Here is a 19214-nt window from a genome sequence, read left to right as displayed (position 1 = left end):
GTTAACCGATGTGACGGTTGATCGGGGGTCGGATAATTGATGCTCTACTGTACTATTAAATAGTAATAATAGTTTCATAAAATAATATGATGAATTAATTCTGTTTTAATAATTGCTTCAAATTGATTCATAAATTATTTCACTAATATTTTTAGTCATGCATAATATATTCATAGTAATATAAAGAAATAGTATCATTATCAGTTATTCCTAAACCAAATGTACTGTTTTTCAACACACTTGCATTACTAATGCTACCTAGCCAGTTTGCATATACATAATATTTCAATGATGGACCAAATATAAACATAATATTTAATAAATGGTTTCCACATCAGTCAACAAAAGCAGCTTCATGTTCATTTAGGACATCAATTTTAATGAGGGTTTTATCAACTTACCCACTAACTAATGGCATATCTACAATTTCATGAATGTCATAAATAACTTGACCAACATCATTTGGCCAACAAACTGTTTCACAAGGGTGAGAGTGGTTGATGGCTAAGACAACCTTATGAATAATCTGATACTATTTTGAAACCCATGCATATCTGCAGGACAGTGAACCTGCATTCTTATCCCAAACCAATGTGGCTATCATTAAAGTGTTACTATTACTTATTGCTGTGGTGTTCGTGGATGACTTTTTTGGTAGAGTAAACAAGATATTGGTTTAGTTCTAAGCTGAACTTTTCAAATGTTAATCTGAGCCTCTCATTAAATTCATGTGTTTTTTCGTCATGTAAGAATATGAAATTCTAGGCTTAAAAATTTTTGCCCCTTGCATAAAACTAATTTCATTGTCATTTGAGTTTTCCATTTTTCAAATGACTAATAAATAATTTTACTAATACTATTAGTCATAAACCAATAACATAGTCCAAAATTTATTAGTTATATTTATTTGTTCACAAACTTTGTTTCATGAGTATTTTTATGAACTTGTTTCATAAACTAATATTTTTTTAATGCTACATTATTATTTAATATTATTAGCTAATAGTTTTTGGAACACAACATAATACTAATATCTAATACTCAGTATAACTCATAATATTAGGCAGATAAGTTTTATGGAACAGACCCCTGGAATATTTTTTAAAATATCAAAAAAACCGTTATATACTTTTACAATTAGAAATTATAAAAAAATAACAATTTATTAAATAGAAAATATTTTAAAATTTGTACTTCACTGCAGTCACAAAAGTATTCATAACTAGTATACTAATAATCTCTGTTAAAAATATAAATGTCTATGATTCAAGTTTATAAAAGATAATACAGTGGTTAAAACAGTTAGTGGAGCAAGAGATGCTGCGTAGATCATTACAATAAATAGTTCTAAATGTCAGATGTTATTGTTACATAAGATACAGTAAAATATACAGTAACATTTGAAAAAATATATATTTGAGTCAAATTTTTGTCATATTTTCATTTATTGCATGCATTTGTTGCAATGTGCTGATCAACTATGTATATGTTAGGGGCCAAGTGATTAATAGGGCATTATAAATAATGACTAAAATGGCCATGCAGCCTGATAAATATAACTAATGTTAACAAAAAGTCTTATTAACAAATCTATACAGCTATAAAAAATCATCTTAAAGGAAACTTTTGGAATGTCATTTTTGGTATAAAGTATAAAAAAATTAAATATTTCTTTAGTTTATTTATTCAAGCAATTAAGACTTGATGTCATTTGGCATTACATAATTGTTTTCTTTGCAGCATTTGCAACCAATTTTGCAGAAACATTGACTATGACCTTGGTCTGCAGAAATTGATAATATTCTTGCATATTCTCTATGCGAAATTTCTACACTCAGTACATCTTCAACACAAATGAAATTTTCTTTACAAACAGTAAATTGATTTCTGGAATATAATAGGTTTGATATGTCATGCTGGTACCCAGTTTGTAAGTTTTTATCTTCAACCACAACATCACCTAAAATATTTTTTCCATCCTTGCAGGCTTGACCTACATCTGGTACAAAATTCTTACTGCATTACCAACATTAGCTGCTGGGTATTTGGAATTTGATATATCAATAATTTTTTCTGTCCCTTTTTAAGATTAGAGAAAGCTATTTCTCTTGTTTTAGACATAGTTCTTATTTTTCTATTTTTGAATCAACTGTTTGGGTTTTTTCTTCATCATTCACTGACTCTATACTACTGATAACATCCTGGGTTTTGAAAATCAGTATGGTTAGATCTTTTTCATACAAAGACTATATAGATCTTTGAACTTCATATTGCTTTGTGAGGGTGACATTATCAAAGAATCTTTTATAATTTTATCTTGAACAGTACCTAGTCCTCTAGAGTTTGCTCAACATTGACTTTCTTCATTGTCATTAGTTTTAAAAAGAGTCTCTAAATCTTTCTATGTATTAACATTGGTCAATAATTGGTCAACTATAAAATTCTTTAGTCCAACTTTTAACTTTTCTCCAAACATAGCCTCTTGGGGGGCTGCAGTTTATACCAGTATGATGTGCTCGATTTTTCATCTGTTGTACTAAACTTAATCCTTCCAACCATTTGTTAGTCTCCAATCAAGAACTAAGCATATTCTTTGTCTTGATTATATCTTTCTACTGAATCCTGACTGTGAGTGCTTGAGCTTTCCATGCATTATTTTTTAACTCAGGCCACACTACACAGTTTTTTTTTGTGACATTATTGGTGAATTCTATGCTGTTATCACTATGTAGGATGCTCAGTGCACCAAAAATTGTAAAAATGTCTGCGAACATATGCTACATCTTCAACCTTTTTTTTTTTTTTTTTTTTTTTTTGATATTAACAGTCATAGTTAAACAAATTTAGTCAGATGGTCTTGGTACGAGTATAAATTTACATTGCTCATTGGCTCATGACTGCATATCTATAAGGTCAATCTGACATCGAATTCATTTCATTACTTAAAATTGGTTTAACTATCAAGCCTTTCTTAGGAACATTCTGTTTTTTCTGACAGATTTCACATAAGTTCTAGTAAATTATGATCATCTCCCTTGTAATATTTTTATATTTTGCACTTAATTCTTTTTCTATGGTTTCTGCTGCCATGACCAATAGCAGTATTGGCTATTAGCCATGGCAGCAGAATATCTGAAATATTTCTTTGTGTAATATCTGAAATATTTCTTCAGTGTGAATGTAATATTTAATCAAATTACTTTCTTTTACAGGCACAATTAATTTTTTTATTTCTCCAATAGATACTATGTCATATTTATGTAAATGCTGATATTCTTCTGGTAACTTCAAAGTCACTTTGGTTTTTGACTCTCACTTTTTGTATCATTGTCAAATACATCAAATACACTGATTTTGTAAAAATTTGACTGTTATGACATTTTTCTGCTATTAACTCATTTAATTGTTTGCTGAAGAGGTTATTCATATCACTTAATGATTGCTCCATGATTGTTTATTTTTTCAAAGAAGAAAACACTGTTTTAAGAGGCAAAAATAAAATTAAGATGATGCACAAGTTTAACTACTGGCTACATGAATTTAAAATTCAGTAATAAATGCAATACATGCTCAACTCAGATTCAAGTGCTGGTTGGCTAGCACATGTTGAATGATCACTCTTCAAAGTATTATTATAACTTTGCCTGACCAGGTGATATCAGTATTCATAGGGACTGGTCAATCTGATAAATTATGATGATAAACCTGAAATTTATTACAGTGCCTGATTTTGTTTGTCATTATTCATAATGGCTGTCTTAATCATTTTGTCCATAACATATACATCTGCATAGCCAGAAAAAATGACTTTTTAGTATATCTGTAAGGCATAAAATCAATTAGATTGCTGATGAAGTGTTCAAGAATTTTTTTCAATCTTCAATAAGAGCAGTCACAAGGCTCCTCTAATTGTTTTGACTAGTGTATTATTATAAACTTTTTTTTTTAATAACAAGTGGATAACAACATGCATTTCTAAAAATGTCCACCATATGTTTTGATATAGTCTTCATCCTTGATTTTTACTCGTCAATAGCAGTACAGATGCTTCTAAAGGAAAGGCATCCGTTCTCACAGAAGGGATTTTTTGAGAACCTTAACCAGTTGTATGAGATTTAGCACAACTTAAACTTTGATCTTATGGAATAATCTAATGGATTCAGGTCAGGTGATGCAGAAAGCTATTCTTCCTTCAAAATGAAACTTTGGAACTTTCTCTATTAACTAATCCAATGTGGTTTTGCACTATTGGTTAGAGCTGACTCTTGCTAAAAAGCCCAAGTTTGATTTTTGAACACAATTTTATTCAATGATTCTACTGTTGCTTGGGAGAATTTCTTTCGTGTAATTTCTGGCATCCTGTTGATACAAAATGAAGTTCTGCTTCTCTTTGCTAACTGATTCCATTACACTTCCTGGATGGTGAGCCCTTTGAGACTTCTGGAAATGCAAGAGTAGATTTTTCATTGTTTTGGCATAGAGACAGTCATTTTGCTTGGTAAATTTATCTCTATGTCATAAAAGTTTCCATCTGTGAAGAGAACATTTTTTCTGTACTGCTGAGAAAGTTAGTTACAGCAAATCAGCTTTCTTTTGAGCCTGTATCAACAAGTGGTAGATACCATACTTGAAGCAGTTATGAGTGATCTGAAGTCCTTGGGATTCTAATATATGGCCTCTGGGACTTTGGCAACATAATTTTATTTTAGCTGATATTTATCCTGAAAAACATTCAAACTAAACTTGATGGAAAAGATGACAATAAAATATATAAAATAGAATTCAATTAAGAAGTTCCTGTATTAGAAGTTTTCCTATGTAAGTTCAATTTCAATTAGTTTTTCTCCCAAACAGATGTGCAAAGTTTTTCTGTATAAAAAGTTCCTGTTTAAGAAAATTTCCTGCTTATGTAGACCAAAATCATAGTCCATGACTGAAAAATAGACTTGGTTAAGAACTTTTCAACTGCATCCTATCAAAAATTTCATACATTTAATTATATGTAGAAAAAGACAAATGTTACATTAAGAAAACACAAAATTTTGTGTCATTTTGTATAGGACTTTGGGCTATTTTGAACATAGATATTACAGTTTTATTACATGGCTATATTTTTAATTGTAATCAATAAATTCAATAATATAGATGAAAATTATGATGTTTAATAAATTATTATATTATTAAATTCTTTTATTAGGTTATTGAATAGTTGTAAATTAACTAAAATATATTTCCACTATGAATCATTTAAGAACTGTTTTAATTTTGAGAAATTAGTTGAATAAATGAAATAATTTATGAACATTAATTATATAGTGAAGTTTCCATTTGTCAAAATGTGTGAAACACTTTCATAAAATGCTTGATCCAAAAATAACATTTGTAATGAATAAATGAAAATTCATTAAAAAATGTGATAAGAACATTGAACCAATAATAAAATTATTAGTTTGGATCAAATTGCAAGAGAATTGTCGAATCTTGATTGAAATGGTATGGTGTAGGAATTAAGTATTTTCAAAATGCAAGTAACTGAACATGAAGCTAAATTGTATTATTGTGTTTTGTTGACATATTAGTGTATGGGCAGTGACATAACAGATTTGTTTGCTAAAATAAACTTTTATGATCATTTGACAGAATTTTGCAGACTAATGCAAATTTTTTTATAAAATTCAATGGAACAAGTTTGTAGGAAAATATATAAATAAAAAGAAAGATAAATATCTTGAAAAAAGTTGAGAGGAAAGAAAAGATAATTTACAAACACATGTGTTTGTAAATTATCTTATGCCTGACACAGATGCAACTGTGCTACAAATGAACAAACTTCATAAAAACAAATTTTTATACAATGAAATTTTCTATTTTCAAATATGATTTATGTATTTTTTTTAATCTTTAGTGTTTTATTATATTGTAATCTATTATAGGACTTGGCAACCTATGACCCGCGGGTCACTGAGTCCCTCTTTTTTTAATTTCAAGTGACTCACTTGAGTTCCGAAAATAAACTATAATACAATATATAAAAATAAATTATAAAACATCAGTATGAAATGAACACTTGAAGAATACATAAAAAATAAACTGAATATAAATAATAACAATAACATTTATGTTTGATTACAAAGTTGCAGTAATGAACATGCATTTTTATTTTAAAAAAATAAAAATTGTAACATAATTTCAAGGAGAAATCGATAAGTTTGGCAACTCTGATTCATAATTCCTTAACAAACATGTGGTAACACTGGTGTCCTTATCTCAGTTCTCTCTCAGTTGTAGCACTTGTTCAGTAGTGCAAAAACAGTGATGCAATTATAGTTATGTAGAGAAATAATTATCATTATTTAAAACAAATTATTACCATGGACAAACAAAAAGCAAAAAAGAGATTATTTCAAGATGTGTGAAAAGTATGGATATATCGAAAATGGTGACAAATTGATATGTACTTTATGCACAGATGTAATCAGGGAAGCCATTGATATTGGAGAGAAAAATAAAGTTCATTCAGTTATGTTTGGTTTTATAATAATTAGAATTATAATTTTAATTTTTATGATTAATGTTTAAAGCATATTGTAATTATTTTCTCAATAAAATTTATCTTCCAAATATCAATTATGGTAGCTGTTTTTTTCGTTCTATAAATGTATGTCTCTTTAATCCAGGACTGTGGAGTCGGAGTTGGAGTCGTGGAGTTTTGGTATTTTAGCCAGAGTCGGAGTTGTCAAAAATCCCCCCGACTTCGACTCCTTTTCACTTTTTGAACTTGTTATGTATATAAAAAATGAAAAAGTATTTCAATCGTGTCACATTTGACTCTCCGAGTTTTTTTGCAAATCTATACGTTTGGAGATATCTTGAACCCAAAAAATGTCAAATAAAGGGAAAAATTCGCACGTCCACGCGTGTATGTTGGCATCTAATTTGTTTAATTTCTTTATTCTGCTCTGAACTATTAAACAATATCTCAGAATGAGTAAAGTTTAAGAAACAAAATTTGGCACAGTGGCGTGTGTATAAAGGGCATTAATGCTATTAAATTTTGGTTCTTTATTAAAGATCGACAGGGTAGAGACATAGAAGAGGACATGTGTCATATCTCCAGTGTGGTCGGACTTAATGAATTTTACTCGTTATTAGCATTCACAATCTTATAATATAATCGAGATGGGTTAATAATAATAATAATAATAATACTGTAATAATAATGATAAGCTCAGAGTTCAAACAGTTAAGAGTTGAAATTTGGTACACAGTTAGGATACATCATAAGAATGTACATACACTAAGAAGGGATTTTTCTAAATTCCTCTCATGGGGGGAAGAGGGAGATGGGTTAAGGATTACCCCAAAGAACTCCATTTCTACCGTGCTATTTTAGATGTGGTATTTTGCGTTTTTGTGAAAAATCGGACATACTTTTAGACCCATCTAAAAATTCTCTAATTAGTCTCGGAAGGGAGAGGACATAATTCTTGCACCCAGTGAAAACGAGTAAAATTGGCTATAATATAAATATTTTAATCTTCGTTATCATTACTTTTTGCGTGAGCAACATCTGGCTCATCTGCTAGTTTTTTTTTTTTATATTTTTTTATAAAACTCGTCTCCACCTTCAAAATTAAGCTCGAGTTCTAATATGAGAACAGACAGAAAAGAAAATCTTACAAAATTTGAAGATGATATTTATTATGCACTGGAAAAAATAAATCACATTGACCACTCTTCAAGTTTGGATGTTAAAACGGCAATACTGCACTATCCAGACATTATCCAAAATACAACATTGATTGTCACAGCATTGTCACCAACCAAGTTTCGGTAGAGCGTTTATTTTCCACTCTTAAAATTATTAAACATGAATTAAGAACTTCAGTGAATGCTGACTTAATAGAAGTGATTTTTTTTTGTAAGGAGTAATTCAGTTTATAACAGAGATGAAAAATAATAAATTAATCAACGTGGCAAAATAAGTAACCTGTTTTTTTACCAGTCTAAATGTTATATTTCTCATTCTTGACTTAGTTTAATGTATCTGTATACTTATATATTATCCAATATACTCGTATATTATGTACTGTACAACATTTTTATTAAACTAATTTGTTTGTATAAGAATGTATTTACTATTTTTATTCATACACGCTTACCAAATACCAATGCCATCATCAAACGAGTCAATAAATGTGAACTTATATATTCAGTAGATGTGTCAAATTTTAATGTTTAATTAATTTTTTAAAATTGTTTTATTTTGTATTTTTTTTAAAATAATCAGAATCATCGTCATTATTACTTTCCCGGCTGTTATACAGTATAGGCCTATAACAAAGGAAAAGAATGACGATCAGTCAAAAAATGATTTTCTCAGATTTTTACACTTTTGGACTCGGGAAGCCTTGAAACGTAGAGAAGTGCAAAAGCATTCGGGGTTTTTTCTGTACGCACGGATGTTAGAATGTGTACCAACCGATTTAGTTCAACGATTTTCAAGCTTAATAACTCCTGTGTTAAACCATCCCAACTCCAATTCAAAATCCTATCTCCCATACAGTCTAACATTTGTATATACAGAAAGAAAAAAAACCCAATCTTTTGCATATCTCAATATTTCGAGGTGCCCTGAGTCCAAAAATGCAAAAATTTGGGGTGGGATCATTTTTTGAACTATCGCTACACTTTTCCTCTGTTATATATAACAACAGAAAAGTAAAAATTATTGTATTGACTCATTACTTAGAGGCATATTTTAGCTTTGGAATAAAAAAGTTTCTACGTTCTATCTTTATTAGAACTAGCCTATATTTATTGATGCTAATATTCTGAGGCCACGTCAGAATTTTCGGGCCTACTTTGTTAACAAGTCTGCCCTTGGTCGGAGTCGGATTGTAAGAAAAAGTTGGAGTCATGTAAAAATCTACCCACTCCACAGCCCTGCTTTAATCCAAATTAAAAATTAATTTTGGTAGACTATCCACACAGCTTTCAGGTTAGGTACTAATACTGTGATGTATTAGTGTTTGAGTGGTGATTTTTAGTTAGTTGTTATTCCAAAATGGTTTTAGAGTAGTTTTTTAAAAGATGTTTTTACAGAAATTTTATTAGCATGTGCTGTTGGAAAATGTAAAAAGTGGGGTGTACCCTTGTGGATTTACGTGTCGAATGGAAATAATTCTTCTCAATGTAACCCGATATACGTACTGTACGAGTGTAACAAAAATTAAGAAAACAGTAACACCTTTTTTGTATTGCACTGAGGAGGGGCTTAGTAATTTAAATAAGCCTTAAATGTATATGAAACAATAAAAGAAGTATGTTAGCTGTGTGGATAGTCTACCGAAATTAATTTTTAATTCGGATTAAAGAGAGATACATTTCCAAAATTTATCTTATTATTCACCAAAAAAGACTGTTTTAAAATAAAAATACCACTGACCTGAAACATCTTAATACACACATTTTGGTTGACTTTGACCCCTGATCTATTATATTCAAATGATAATACTAAATTATGTTTTAAACCTCCATACTCAAACTATCATATTATACTTAAAATTGGAATTATTTAGCATATTACATATATTAAACTACTAAATATATCAATTGCAATGGAATTTAGTCATAAAAATAAAACTAAAGAGTTAAATGAAAGATGATACTTCTTGAAAAATTTTACTAATTATCTATAGTACTCTGACACAGGCTGAAAATTTATCATATTGTTATATATTAGAAAAAATGATTTAAATTTAAATATTATCATCATCAATGGTAAACTTGTTTTTCATTATTTTCACAGAAATATTGAAATTCACAATGATCAAAATGCCATAGTTTTATAAAATATCACAAACTTATTGTTTGGATTTAAAGTTAATGAAATATTTTGTTTCTTCTATAACAATATAATTCTGTATGAAATATTTATATTTTTCATATGCAAAAATATAATCTGATATAAATTATTATGTAACAAATTTTACCAGGCATGTTTTGCTTAGTAAAGCCTGCTGGCAGATTAACCATGTCAAGTCATCAAAATATTTATGTATTAAACATATGTGTATATTCATGAAGGAATATTCTGTCTTATTTTGTTTTAGTTTTTAGAGTAGGATTTTGTTTCTTTATTTATATTATTAATAATTTTGGATTTTTTGGTTTTATTTATTAAATTATGAGATACGCTTAAATGGATTATATGAACAAGTTGTGTAGCTTTCAAGCACTTTCAAATTTTCATTTATCTTCAGGAAAGCAAAAAACAAACAAAAACACTTTGCTATGGGAACCTAAGTAGAATGTTCAGATATTTTGATTACTTAAAAGCAACACTCCAATACTGGTTAATATTAATCAGAGATCCACTATTTCACAAAACCAATGAACCAGCAATAAAAAAGAACTACTCACTTTGAGAAGTGAATGATTTCATCCATTTTTAAAAGAATATCCTTATGCTGGTGTTCTAAAATTCAAATCACATGTTTTTGGAATGGATCATAAACTTTACATAGTCATTGATGATTGGAGAATAGTTGATAGATGCTGATTGATGGAATGTTTGTATATAGCAACCTGCATGGAATGTGCTTTTGTTGAATTTATATATGTGTATTCCACGGGTTTGGGATTGCACTATCCTCTTTATAGTTGATGGCTTTTGATTTTTGGGCTACTTTGTAGATCTCCATTAACTCCAGATATCTGATATGTGATCTATCTGCCGTTTTATGTATGATTTTGGCCTGGTTGAAATGGACCTTTACGTCAGGGTCCTTGGCATATGTTGATAGGGTGGTGGTTAATAGGCCTTTTGATATGTTAGATCAGTGTTCCTTGACTTGAGTGGTAATGTGTCGACATGTGGCTTCTATGTATTCTAATTCTTCATTGGATCTCTTGTCCACAAGAGGGATGGTATATACCCCTGGCAAATATTGCCAAGTTGGCAGATCTTTGGCATTTCTAATTAGATTAAATATTGATGGACTTTTTTAGAGCAGTGGTTGGCAACCTTTCTGACCTCACGGACACTAAACTCACAATTTTAAATCCCACAGACCACTATCATGAATTTTTTTAAATGATACAAAATCTGTAGAATAATGATCATAAAAGTTCAATCTTACTATATTAATATGAAACTCACATGTTTAATTATAACAAATTAATGCAAGCCTACAGTTCATTGATGCTTGTTTGAAATAAGTTTATGGATTATTAGTGCTTTCTATAAAGGGAGAGATTCGATCATTTGAATTTTGAAATATTCTTTTTGCATTCTATTTCAAAACCGTCGATAAAACCTGACGAAGATTGCGGAGGCGATCGAAAACGTTAGTTAGTGGTTAATTTTCGTATGGAGTACCGGAAATTTAAAAGGCTTAGGAAGTGATATTGGATAAAGGATGACAATTGCACTCACAATATTGTTTATTGTTCATTATTTATTGATAACAGTCACTTTGTATTTGGTTTTAGATTCAAATAAAAACCCCCAATGAGTGAAAAAGCAACTAAGCATTTTGCATTTCTTTCGTAATACTTTGTGTAACCTTCAGTTGATCAATGTCCAAATTTCTCCATGGACCACCCAAATTTTCTTGTGGACCAATGGTTGCCACTGCTGCTTTAGAGTACATTGGTATTGTAGTTGCAGGCTATTTCTCTATATATAGGAGCTAATGATGCATTATTACCCCTATTAACCACCACTCTGTCAACATATGCCAAGGACTTGACATGAATGTCCATTTCAACTGACTAAAATCATACCTAAAATGGCAGATAGATCACATATGGAGATCTACAAGGTAGCCAAAAAGTCAAAAGCCATCAACTATAAAGAGGATAGCGCAATCCCAAACCCGTGGAATACACACACACAAATTCAACAAAAGCACATTCCATACAGGTTGCTACATACAAACATTCCATCAATCAGCATCTATCAATTATTTTCCAATCATCAATGACTATGTAAAGTTTATTATCCATTCCAAAAATGTTCAATTCAAATTTTAGAACAACACAAAACCAATGAACCAGCAATAAAAAAACTACTCACTTTGAGAAGTGAATGTTTTCATCCATTTTTAAAAGGATTTTCAAAGTGAGTAGTATTTTTTTATTGCTGGTTCATTGGTTTTGTGAAGTAGTGGATTTTGGATCATTTTGATTACAAAATAAAAATAATTAAATAACAATTTCTCCTTGTTTTTTTTTATTTTTAACAGTAATAAAATAAAATGAGGTAATGTTATTTTAATAGGATTCATGGTGGTTAGCTTGAGAACATTTTAATCACTGCCAAGATCTTGCTAAGTTGTCTGAGTCTATACAGTTGATTACATTAGTTAATCTTCTCTTGTAGATCCATGTAGACTTGGCAGTGAGGTGTTGGCTCAAGTGTGTGTACTTTGTCCCATATGACATTAGTCTCTGTTCAACAGTATTTTCACTGGAATGATGTTGTCTCTATGTATTCAACATCTCTTTGCTGTTTGGATTTGTTCTTTGATGTTATATTTTGTTATCACAATATATTCTGAAGAAGATCTGATAATTTTTTCTATTGTGGATTGGAATTCTGTATACTCTGCTCATATCTAAGAAGAGAAGACACAATGTTAGATATGAGCGGAGTATACATAGAATTGCATTTTGGAAGAATGTGACTAGATTAATCTGTGTAGCACCAAATGTTCTTTGTAGTACCTTCTAAACAACTCTCCAGTGTCTTATTATCTCGATAATGACTAACTAGATAATAAAGTACTACGAAGAAAGTTTGGTGCTATACTTCCACTCCAGTATTAATAAGTGTGAGTAGAACATTACAAGCTATGTAGGTTAATCTGTGGACCACTTGGTGCATGCTTGCAGATCATCAGTGATCTACAGACCAAACTTTGAGAACCACTATCCTAGACTACTAATTATATCTCTAGAGTGCAGGCATATCCCACTTTATGACACTTTTAATTATATTCATCTTATTGTTTTGGGCACTTGCTCTGCTCTTAAGAAGGTTTCTTGATGGCAGTATTTTCAGTTTCTTACCAGCATAATTTGTGAAATGAATAATTATAATATGTATAGTACTGATCAAGCAATTCTCAAAAATATATGAATATAAAAAGATTAAATATGTTTACTTAACATCAAGTGCATTCAGTAAAAATAAGTAAATGAATAATCCACACATCTGCTAATTTAGGAAACCAAAGAACTTTTTATTAATGAAATGTTTTTGGCTTGTTACAAATCATCTTCAATGTTTATACTTTTAAATGGAAATTGGATATACTAAATCCAGTTATTACTGTAAAGAGTTAAATTTGTTTATTACAAAGAATAAACATGAAATCAGCCAAAATTGGCCTTATTCGTTAAATACAAAATCGGCTGATTGAAAAGTTCTTAGACTAGTTTTGCTATACAAGTTCCCCTTGTAGCCTGAAAGCTAAAAACAATTTAGTCATTAGCAACAGCAATGGAGTGAGTTTTCAGAGCTTTAAAAGTTAAACAAGTTCCTGGATTAACAATAAGAGATATAATTTTAATTAAAGATACTGGCTAATAGAAGTAGGAATTATAGACAGATATATAGAACTGACAGCAAAATTTAGAGATTTTTTTTTAGTATAAACTAAATGATTTAATATAAACATTTTTCGAAATTATTCCTGAAAAAATTATATCAAAAAATGTAAATACTGTTTACAACAATAGATTTTTGTTGCTTAGGAGAAGAGAAAATCTTTTTTCCCTTGGACAGCCAACCTGATATATTACATATTCCAGCCCGAAAATTCAGCTTTGGTTGGTTTATTGCTTTAATATATCAGGTTGGCTGTTGACATTTGTTTATGTTGATATATTAATATTATATAAATACTTATTTAATGTAAATTACAAGTAGTGTTATAAAATATAAGTACCATATTTTTACATGTAATTTTTTATTTTTATTTGATGATAACTCAATAATAATATTGTAATAATAATTAATCATTTGTTTTTAAAATACAAAATTTATGCATTAATTTATTATTATATATGATTGTCTTCTGCCAATTATATACTGTAAAACATAATACTTTTTTAAAGTAATAATTTTATTATTTTTAAAATTTTAGTAATTTAATTTATAAAAAAATATTTAAAATTTTTAAATTGTAATATTTCAGATAATAAAAATGGTTGTAGAAAGCTGTACAAAATCTAGTACTAGATATCCACCTTCTACTGGAATGACTGCTAAAGAACTCTGTGAAAATGACGATTTGGTCACAAGTCTGGTTCTTGATGCTCATCTTGGTTTTATAACTCATAAAATGAATCTTAGGTAAGATATAGTTATCTAAATTTTGAAATGATTACTTTTGAATGATGTTACTGAATATGTATGAATAGAAAAATTATTCCTATTATGTAGTGATAATTGTGTAAACAAATGTTATTTTTGATTTTACAGCATAAATCTTTTCAGTTTCATTATTAACTAAATTAAGAATGATTATTCTGTAAAGTTGTTTGAATAATAATTGATTCCAATGAACTAGAGAGAGCATTGTACAAATTTAAAATGGCAGATGCAACAGGACAAATTTGTTTATATTGTCATTAGATAATACCTTACATATTGTTGATGTAGATATAAGTTCACATTATTTTAAAGTTATATATGGATATATGCATTACTTCACTTTGATGTTGGTAATGTCATGTTGATGAAGAATAATGAATGCAAATTTGCCATATTAATTGGATTTCAAGAAAAGAATTTGATTAAGGTTATTCTTGTTGGATTGTATTTACAATCTATTAACATTGATTTTCCACTTCATAGAATCACTTTCACTGTTTCTAACAAAAATTCAACAACAATAATTGAAGCATGGACATTTTTAAGGGCCTAAGTTCCATAAAAATGAAAATGAGATAATAATACCAAAGTGTACTATGTGCTTTTCACCAATGGAATGGTATAGAGCAGGGGTGGGCAAGCAAGAGTTCAGTGGGAGCCGAAATGTAGGTTTTGCAAAATGCACGGGAGCCGCAGTTCTGTACTGTTGTGGCGAATAGTATGGTAAGGCGCACAATTTTATTACATAATATAAATATAATATAAAACAAATATTGAATTTTTTTTAATAAACATATTTTCACAAAATTATAAAAATAAAATTGTAATAATAATAATAAAAAAAAGAAATGAACGCTTTCAGCAAGAGCCGCACGTAACTTAAAAAGAGCTGCATGTGGCTCTCGGAGCCGCATTTGCCCATGTCTGGTATAGATTCCATGTGCTGGAAAAATCAGGAAGTTCCTCATTACAGACAATATTATCACCTGTCTAACTTGCTCGTGCTTCAAGAAACAATAAAATCAGTTTGCCTCAAAATCGTAATTTTGACTTAAGCCTGTAGGCATGTCCACTCTTCAATTGTAAAAGATCACAAATGTACTGATTATGTATTGCTAGACGTTCAGATAATGCAAACACGTATACATTATTATTTTTGATTACAGGAGAGTTGCATTTTAAGACTTTTAAATAATAAGCTACTTCTCAACATTTGGGCCAGTTTTTGATAGAAATGAGGCAATTTGGAAACAAAGAAGTCATCAAGCCAATGTTGAAACTGTCATTGCAAAAGGAAATTCTTCTCAACTTGTTGGAAAGAACCTGAAAGGGATGATAATTTGAGGGGCAAGGAATAGTATGGTGAGTGGAATAGAACCTTTCAGCTCTTGAAAGATAGACTTTGTTAGATTTGTTGTATGGATGGGCATTGTCATGTGAGAAGATCACTTCACATTGATTCAATACTTGGCTACTGAAATTAGCTGTGATTATCCTGTTCATTTGGAAGGAGTTTGAAATGGATGATTCCATCACAATCCCACTATATAGAGAGCATTGTCTGTTTAGGATGCAATTCAATCTTGGGTTGAAGTTTTGTGTTCTCAGGGCTTATCTATTGTTTTCTTTTCTTCATATTGGTATAATTTATCTCCTGTGATGATATGCTAAGGAATGGTTGACATTTATTTTGTTTGATACAGTTATGGTGAGGAGAGATGCAGAAGTGAAGAGTCTTGTTCTCCAAATTGTGTGGCATCCATGCTCCATGTTTTTTCATCTTTCCCATCTCATGAAAATGCTGAGTAATTGTTATGTAACTACAATACATCTTCTCAACCAATTTGCATATTGTTTGACAGCCATCTTTGTGTAGTAGAGCATTTAGCTGTCCCTCATTGAAGTCAATTGGTTTTTTGGATCTAAATGTCTGCTCAGGTTGAAATTGCTTTCTCTGAAGTGTGAAAACCATTTAAGAGCCTAGATTTTCTAAAAGAGTCTTCTCTGAAACACACTGAATGTTTGTATTGGCAATGTTCAAACCTTGATTGAAGACAAAAAACAGCAAGTGTCAGAAGTGTTCATTTTTCTCTTCACATTTCATACAGAATAAGGAAAATCCTAAGTATAAGTGAATTTTAAATGTCACTTTTGAGGGAAAAAAGAATTGAAAATTGTTATTTTAGTGGTTTTTTTTTTAATCAGTTAGAATAATTTGATTAATAAAAATTATCCGAGTTGTTTGCAATAATGTTTGATTTCAGAAATTCAACTAATGTTTATTTATACCTAATTGCCACTTAGTTAAATTTCAGGTCGAAAGCAATTTCAGGTGATTGTTGAATCTATGACTTTTCAGAAACAAATTCAATATCCCATAATCAAAGCAAAATTCCAGCATTAACAGGTACTACTTAATTAAGTACCTGAAAATGCTGAAATTTACAAAGCTAATAGAAACAACATGGCTATCAACTACAAGGACAACAATGTTATTCCCAGCTTGGAGTGCATTATTGGATATTTAATATTATTTTTACATCTAGATAATTACATTCCAATACAAACACATGACATCTGATGGCCAATCAGGCATTTGTTTTATATTTTAAATGATTATATTCCATCATATGTTCTATTCTGATATATGTTTTCAAATAAGTTCTTTAATTAACTTGAGGATGATTGCTAAAAGCAATTGAAAACGTTTGTTTTTCTCCAATGTTATGTTTCATGAGCTGGATTTTTGGTTACGTAAGTTTTGTGTTAAAGAATTTTTCAATATCTTGTCAAAAAAAAAAAAACAAAATAGTCTTTAAACAACATTTTGCCTTACTAATTAGAAAAGTTGTAAATATACAGTATTATTGGTAATTTATACTGAGTTACGGAGTTTAAATTTTTATAAATTAATAAACAAGCAATCTATTTGAAAATTCTACAGTAGAATTTTAGACTGTACTGTAGAAATTTATATACAGGTATATTCTACTATATTTTTATTAACTATATCCATATAATTATAGTTTAGTCTTATATTATTTAAGATTATTTTACTTTATTAATCTTGTGGTTATCTTTTTAAAATTTTCTATTAACCCACAACCACATTCAGTTTTATTAACATAAACAAACCTCCATGAAACCCAATAAATTGCCCAATAAATTTGTAAAGCCAGTTTTATTAACATGTGAACATGCATAATGTGGCAATTTTCTGTTGATTTTTCACATGTAATTGCTCTTTCTTGAATTTAACCATTCTGAATAATTCTGTAACATGTCTTCTCTGCCAAATTTTGATGTCATGCTTTGTTTAATTTATGAGATGTTGTTTTGTTTACTTTCAAGGGCTCCCATAGGAAGACTTTGAAACTTTGTGATAGTGTGGGTTAATTTGAAATGAGTACAGTTGGAAATAAATGACAGGAGAACTAAAGTGTCTCAGGCATAAAACAAGTCCTCAAAAACATTTAAAATCGTTTTTGAGGCTTAAAAAAATTTTTTTATTGTTGAAGGTTATAGCAAGTTGCAGACTGCCATCTCATTTATCATGTATATAGATGACAAACATCCATGATGTCATGACTACCTCTTGTGGCAATTGTGAGAGACATCCATGATGGATTTTTAATTATGTTAAATCATCATAAATGTTGTCAGAGTGAAAAATTGCTGCATATGCCTGCAATCATATGAAAAAGGTTGTGCACAAAAATCCACTGTAGAAAATTACCACCTTATACATGTAAGTGCATAAGGTGGCACTGCAGTTTTCTACAGTGGTGTTTTTGAGAGCTGTAATAAGCAGAAAAAGTTTTTTTGACTGAAATTTTCACACAGCTGCATGTTAGCAAGAGGATATCATGTAAGCACAACTAATTAAGTGAATCTGGTGAAAAGTGCCTATAAGAAAATTAGTAGTTCCAGAAAATCTCTGATACTTCATGTGATTGTGGGTTAAAATTAATTCAAATAATAATTATTGCATTTTTATGAATTTATTTTGATATAACAGGTTCAGACCATTGAAAATAAATAAGGAAGAATTACGAAATATTATAGCAGATTTCAAGCAGCACCAAGATTACGAAAAAGCATATCGTCAGTTAATAAGTGGAGAATGGGCTTTAGCTTATTTTCTTACAAAATCTAAACAACAACAAAATTCATTTAAAGAGCATGTAAGTAAAATTTTCATTTATATTAGTTTTGCTATTTAACATCTTATATATGTCAAATACTTTCTTAAAGCTTTAATTACAATTTGTTAATTGAGTCCATTTTTAATGATTATTTTGGAGTACATGACAACTAGGAAACTGTCAACTGGATTACAATTGGTTTTAGTCAAGTGGATGATAGTTAACTGGGCGACAGAAACTTAAAAATGTTTGCATGATTAGCAAACATATGATTTTGTGGATATTTTATTATTTATTTATTATTTATTTTTGTAAATATTGGTAAACTGTATATAAATATAAATATGGTTAAGATTTATGAGGTATGAGTTGTAAGTTAAGAACTGAGTTACAAGTTATTTCCAACTTAAGAAAAGGAAATGCTTTAGAACAATGTACTGTAGCATTGTTAATTATTGTAAATCAGAAGTGGTTAACAAAGAACATCAAAGAAAAGTAGTTCTTTGAAAATAAATTCTTTTGAAGAACTTTTATACTTTCTGTTTTAATGTACTGTACATTGTATTTAATGTATAACAATGTATTTTTAATTTTCTGTAATTGTTGTCTTTGTTTTTATGTATATTTGTTACTTTGAGGTAGATATCAAGTGTCTTTTGGGACTTTTCTATTTACTTGTAAAA

The 19214-nt window shown here is 29.4% G+C and overlaps 1 protein-coding gene across 1 annotated transcript in view; it reads left to right on the top strand.

Annotated features, from left to right (window-relative positions):
* Hmt4-20 (Histone methyltransferase 4-20) overlaps positions 1-19214 on the top strand; it is a 67379-nt gene that overhangs the window by 9498 nt on the left and 38667 nt on the right. Inside the window, 2 exon segments of the mRNA XM_067287460.1 lie at positions 14208-14365; positions 18405-18570. Of these exon segments, the coding sequence (XP_067143561.1) occupies positions 14217-14365; positions 18405-18570 (315 nt within the window). The 5' untranslated portion in view covers positions 14208-14216.

Source organism: Centruroides vittatus, unplaced genomic scaffold (assembly GCF_030686945.1).
Source record: "Centruroides vittatus isolate TY-2023 unplaced genomic scaffold, ASM3068694v2 scaffold_464, whole genome shotgun sequence".
In the NCBI taxonomy this organism is placed as follows: Eukaryota; Metazoa; Arthropoda; class Arachnida; order Scorpiones; family Buthidae; genus Centruroides; species Centruroides vittatus.
The sequence above is the reverse complement of the archived record's forward strand: the minus strand, read 5'-3'. Positions and strand labels throughout refer to the sequence as shown.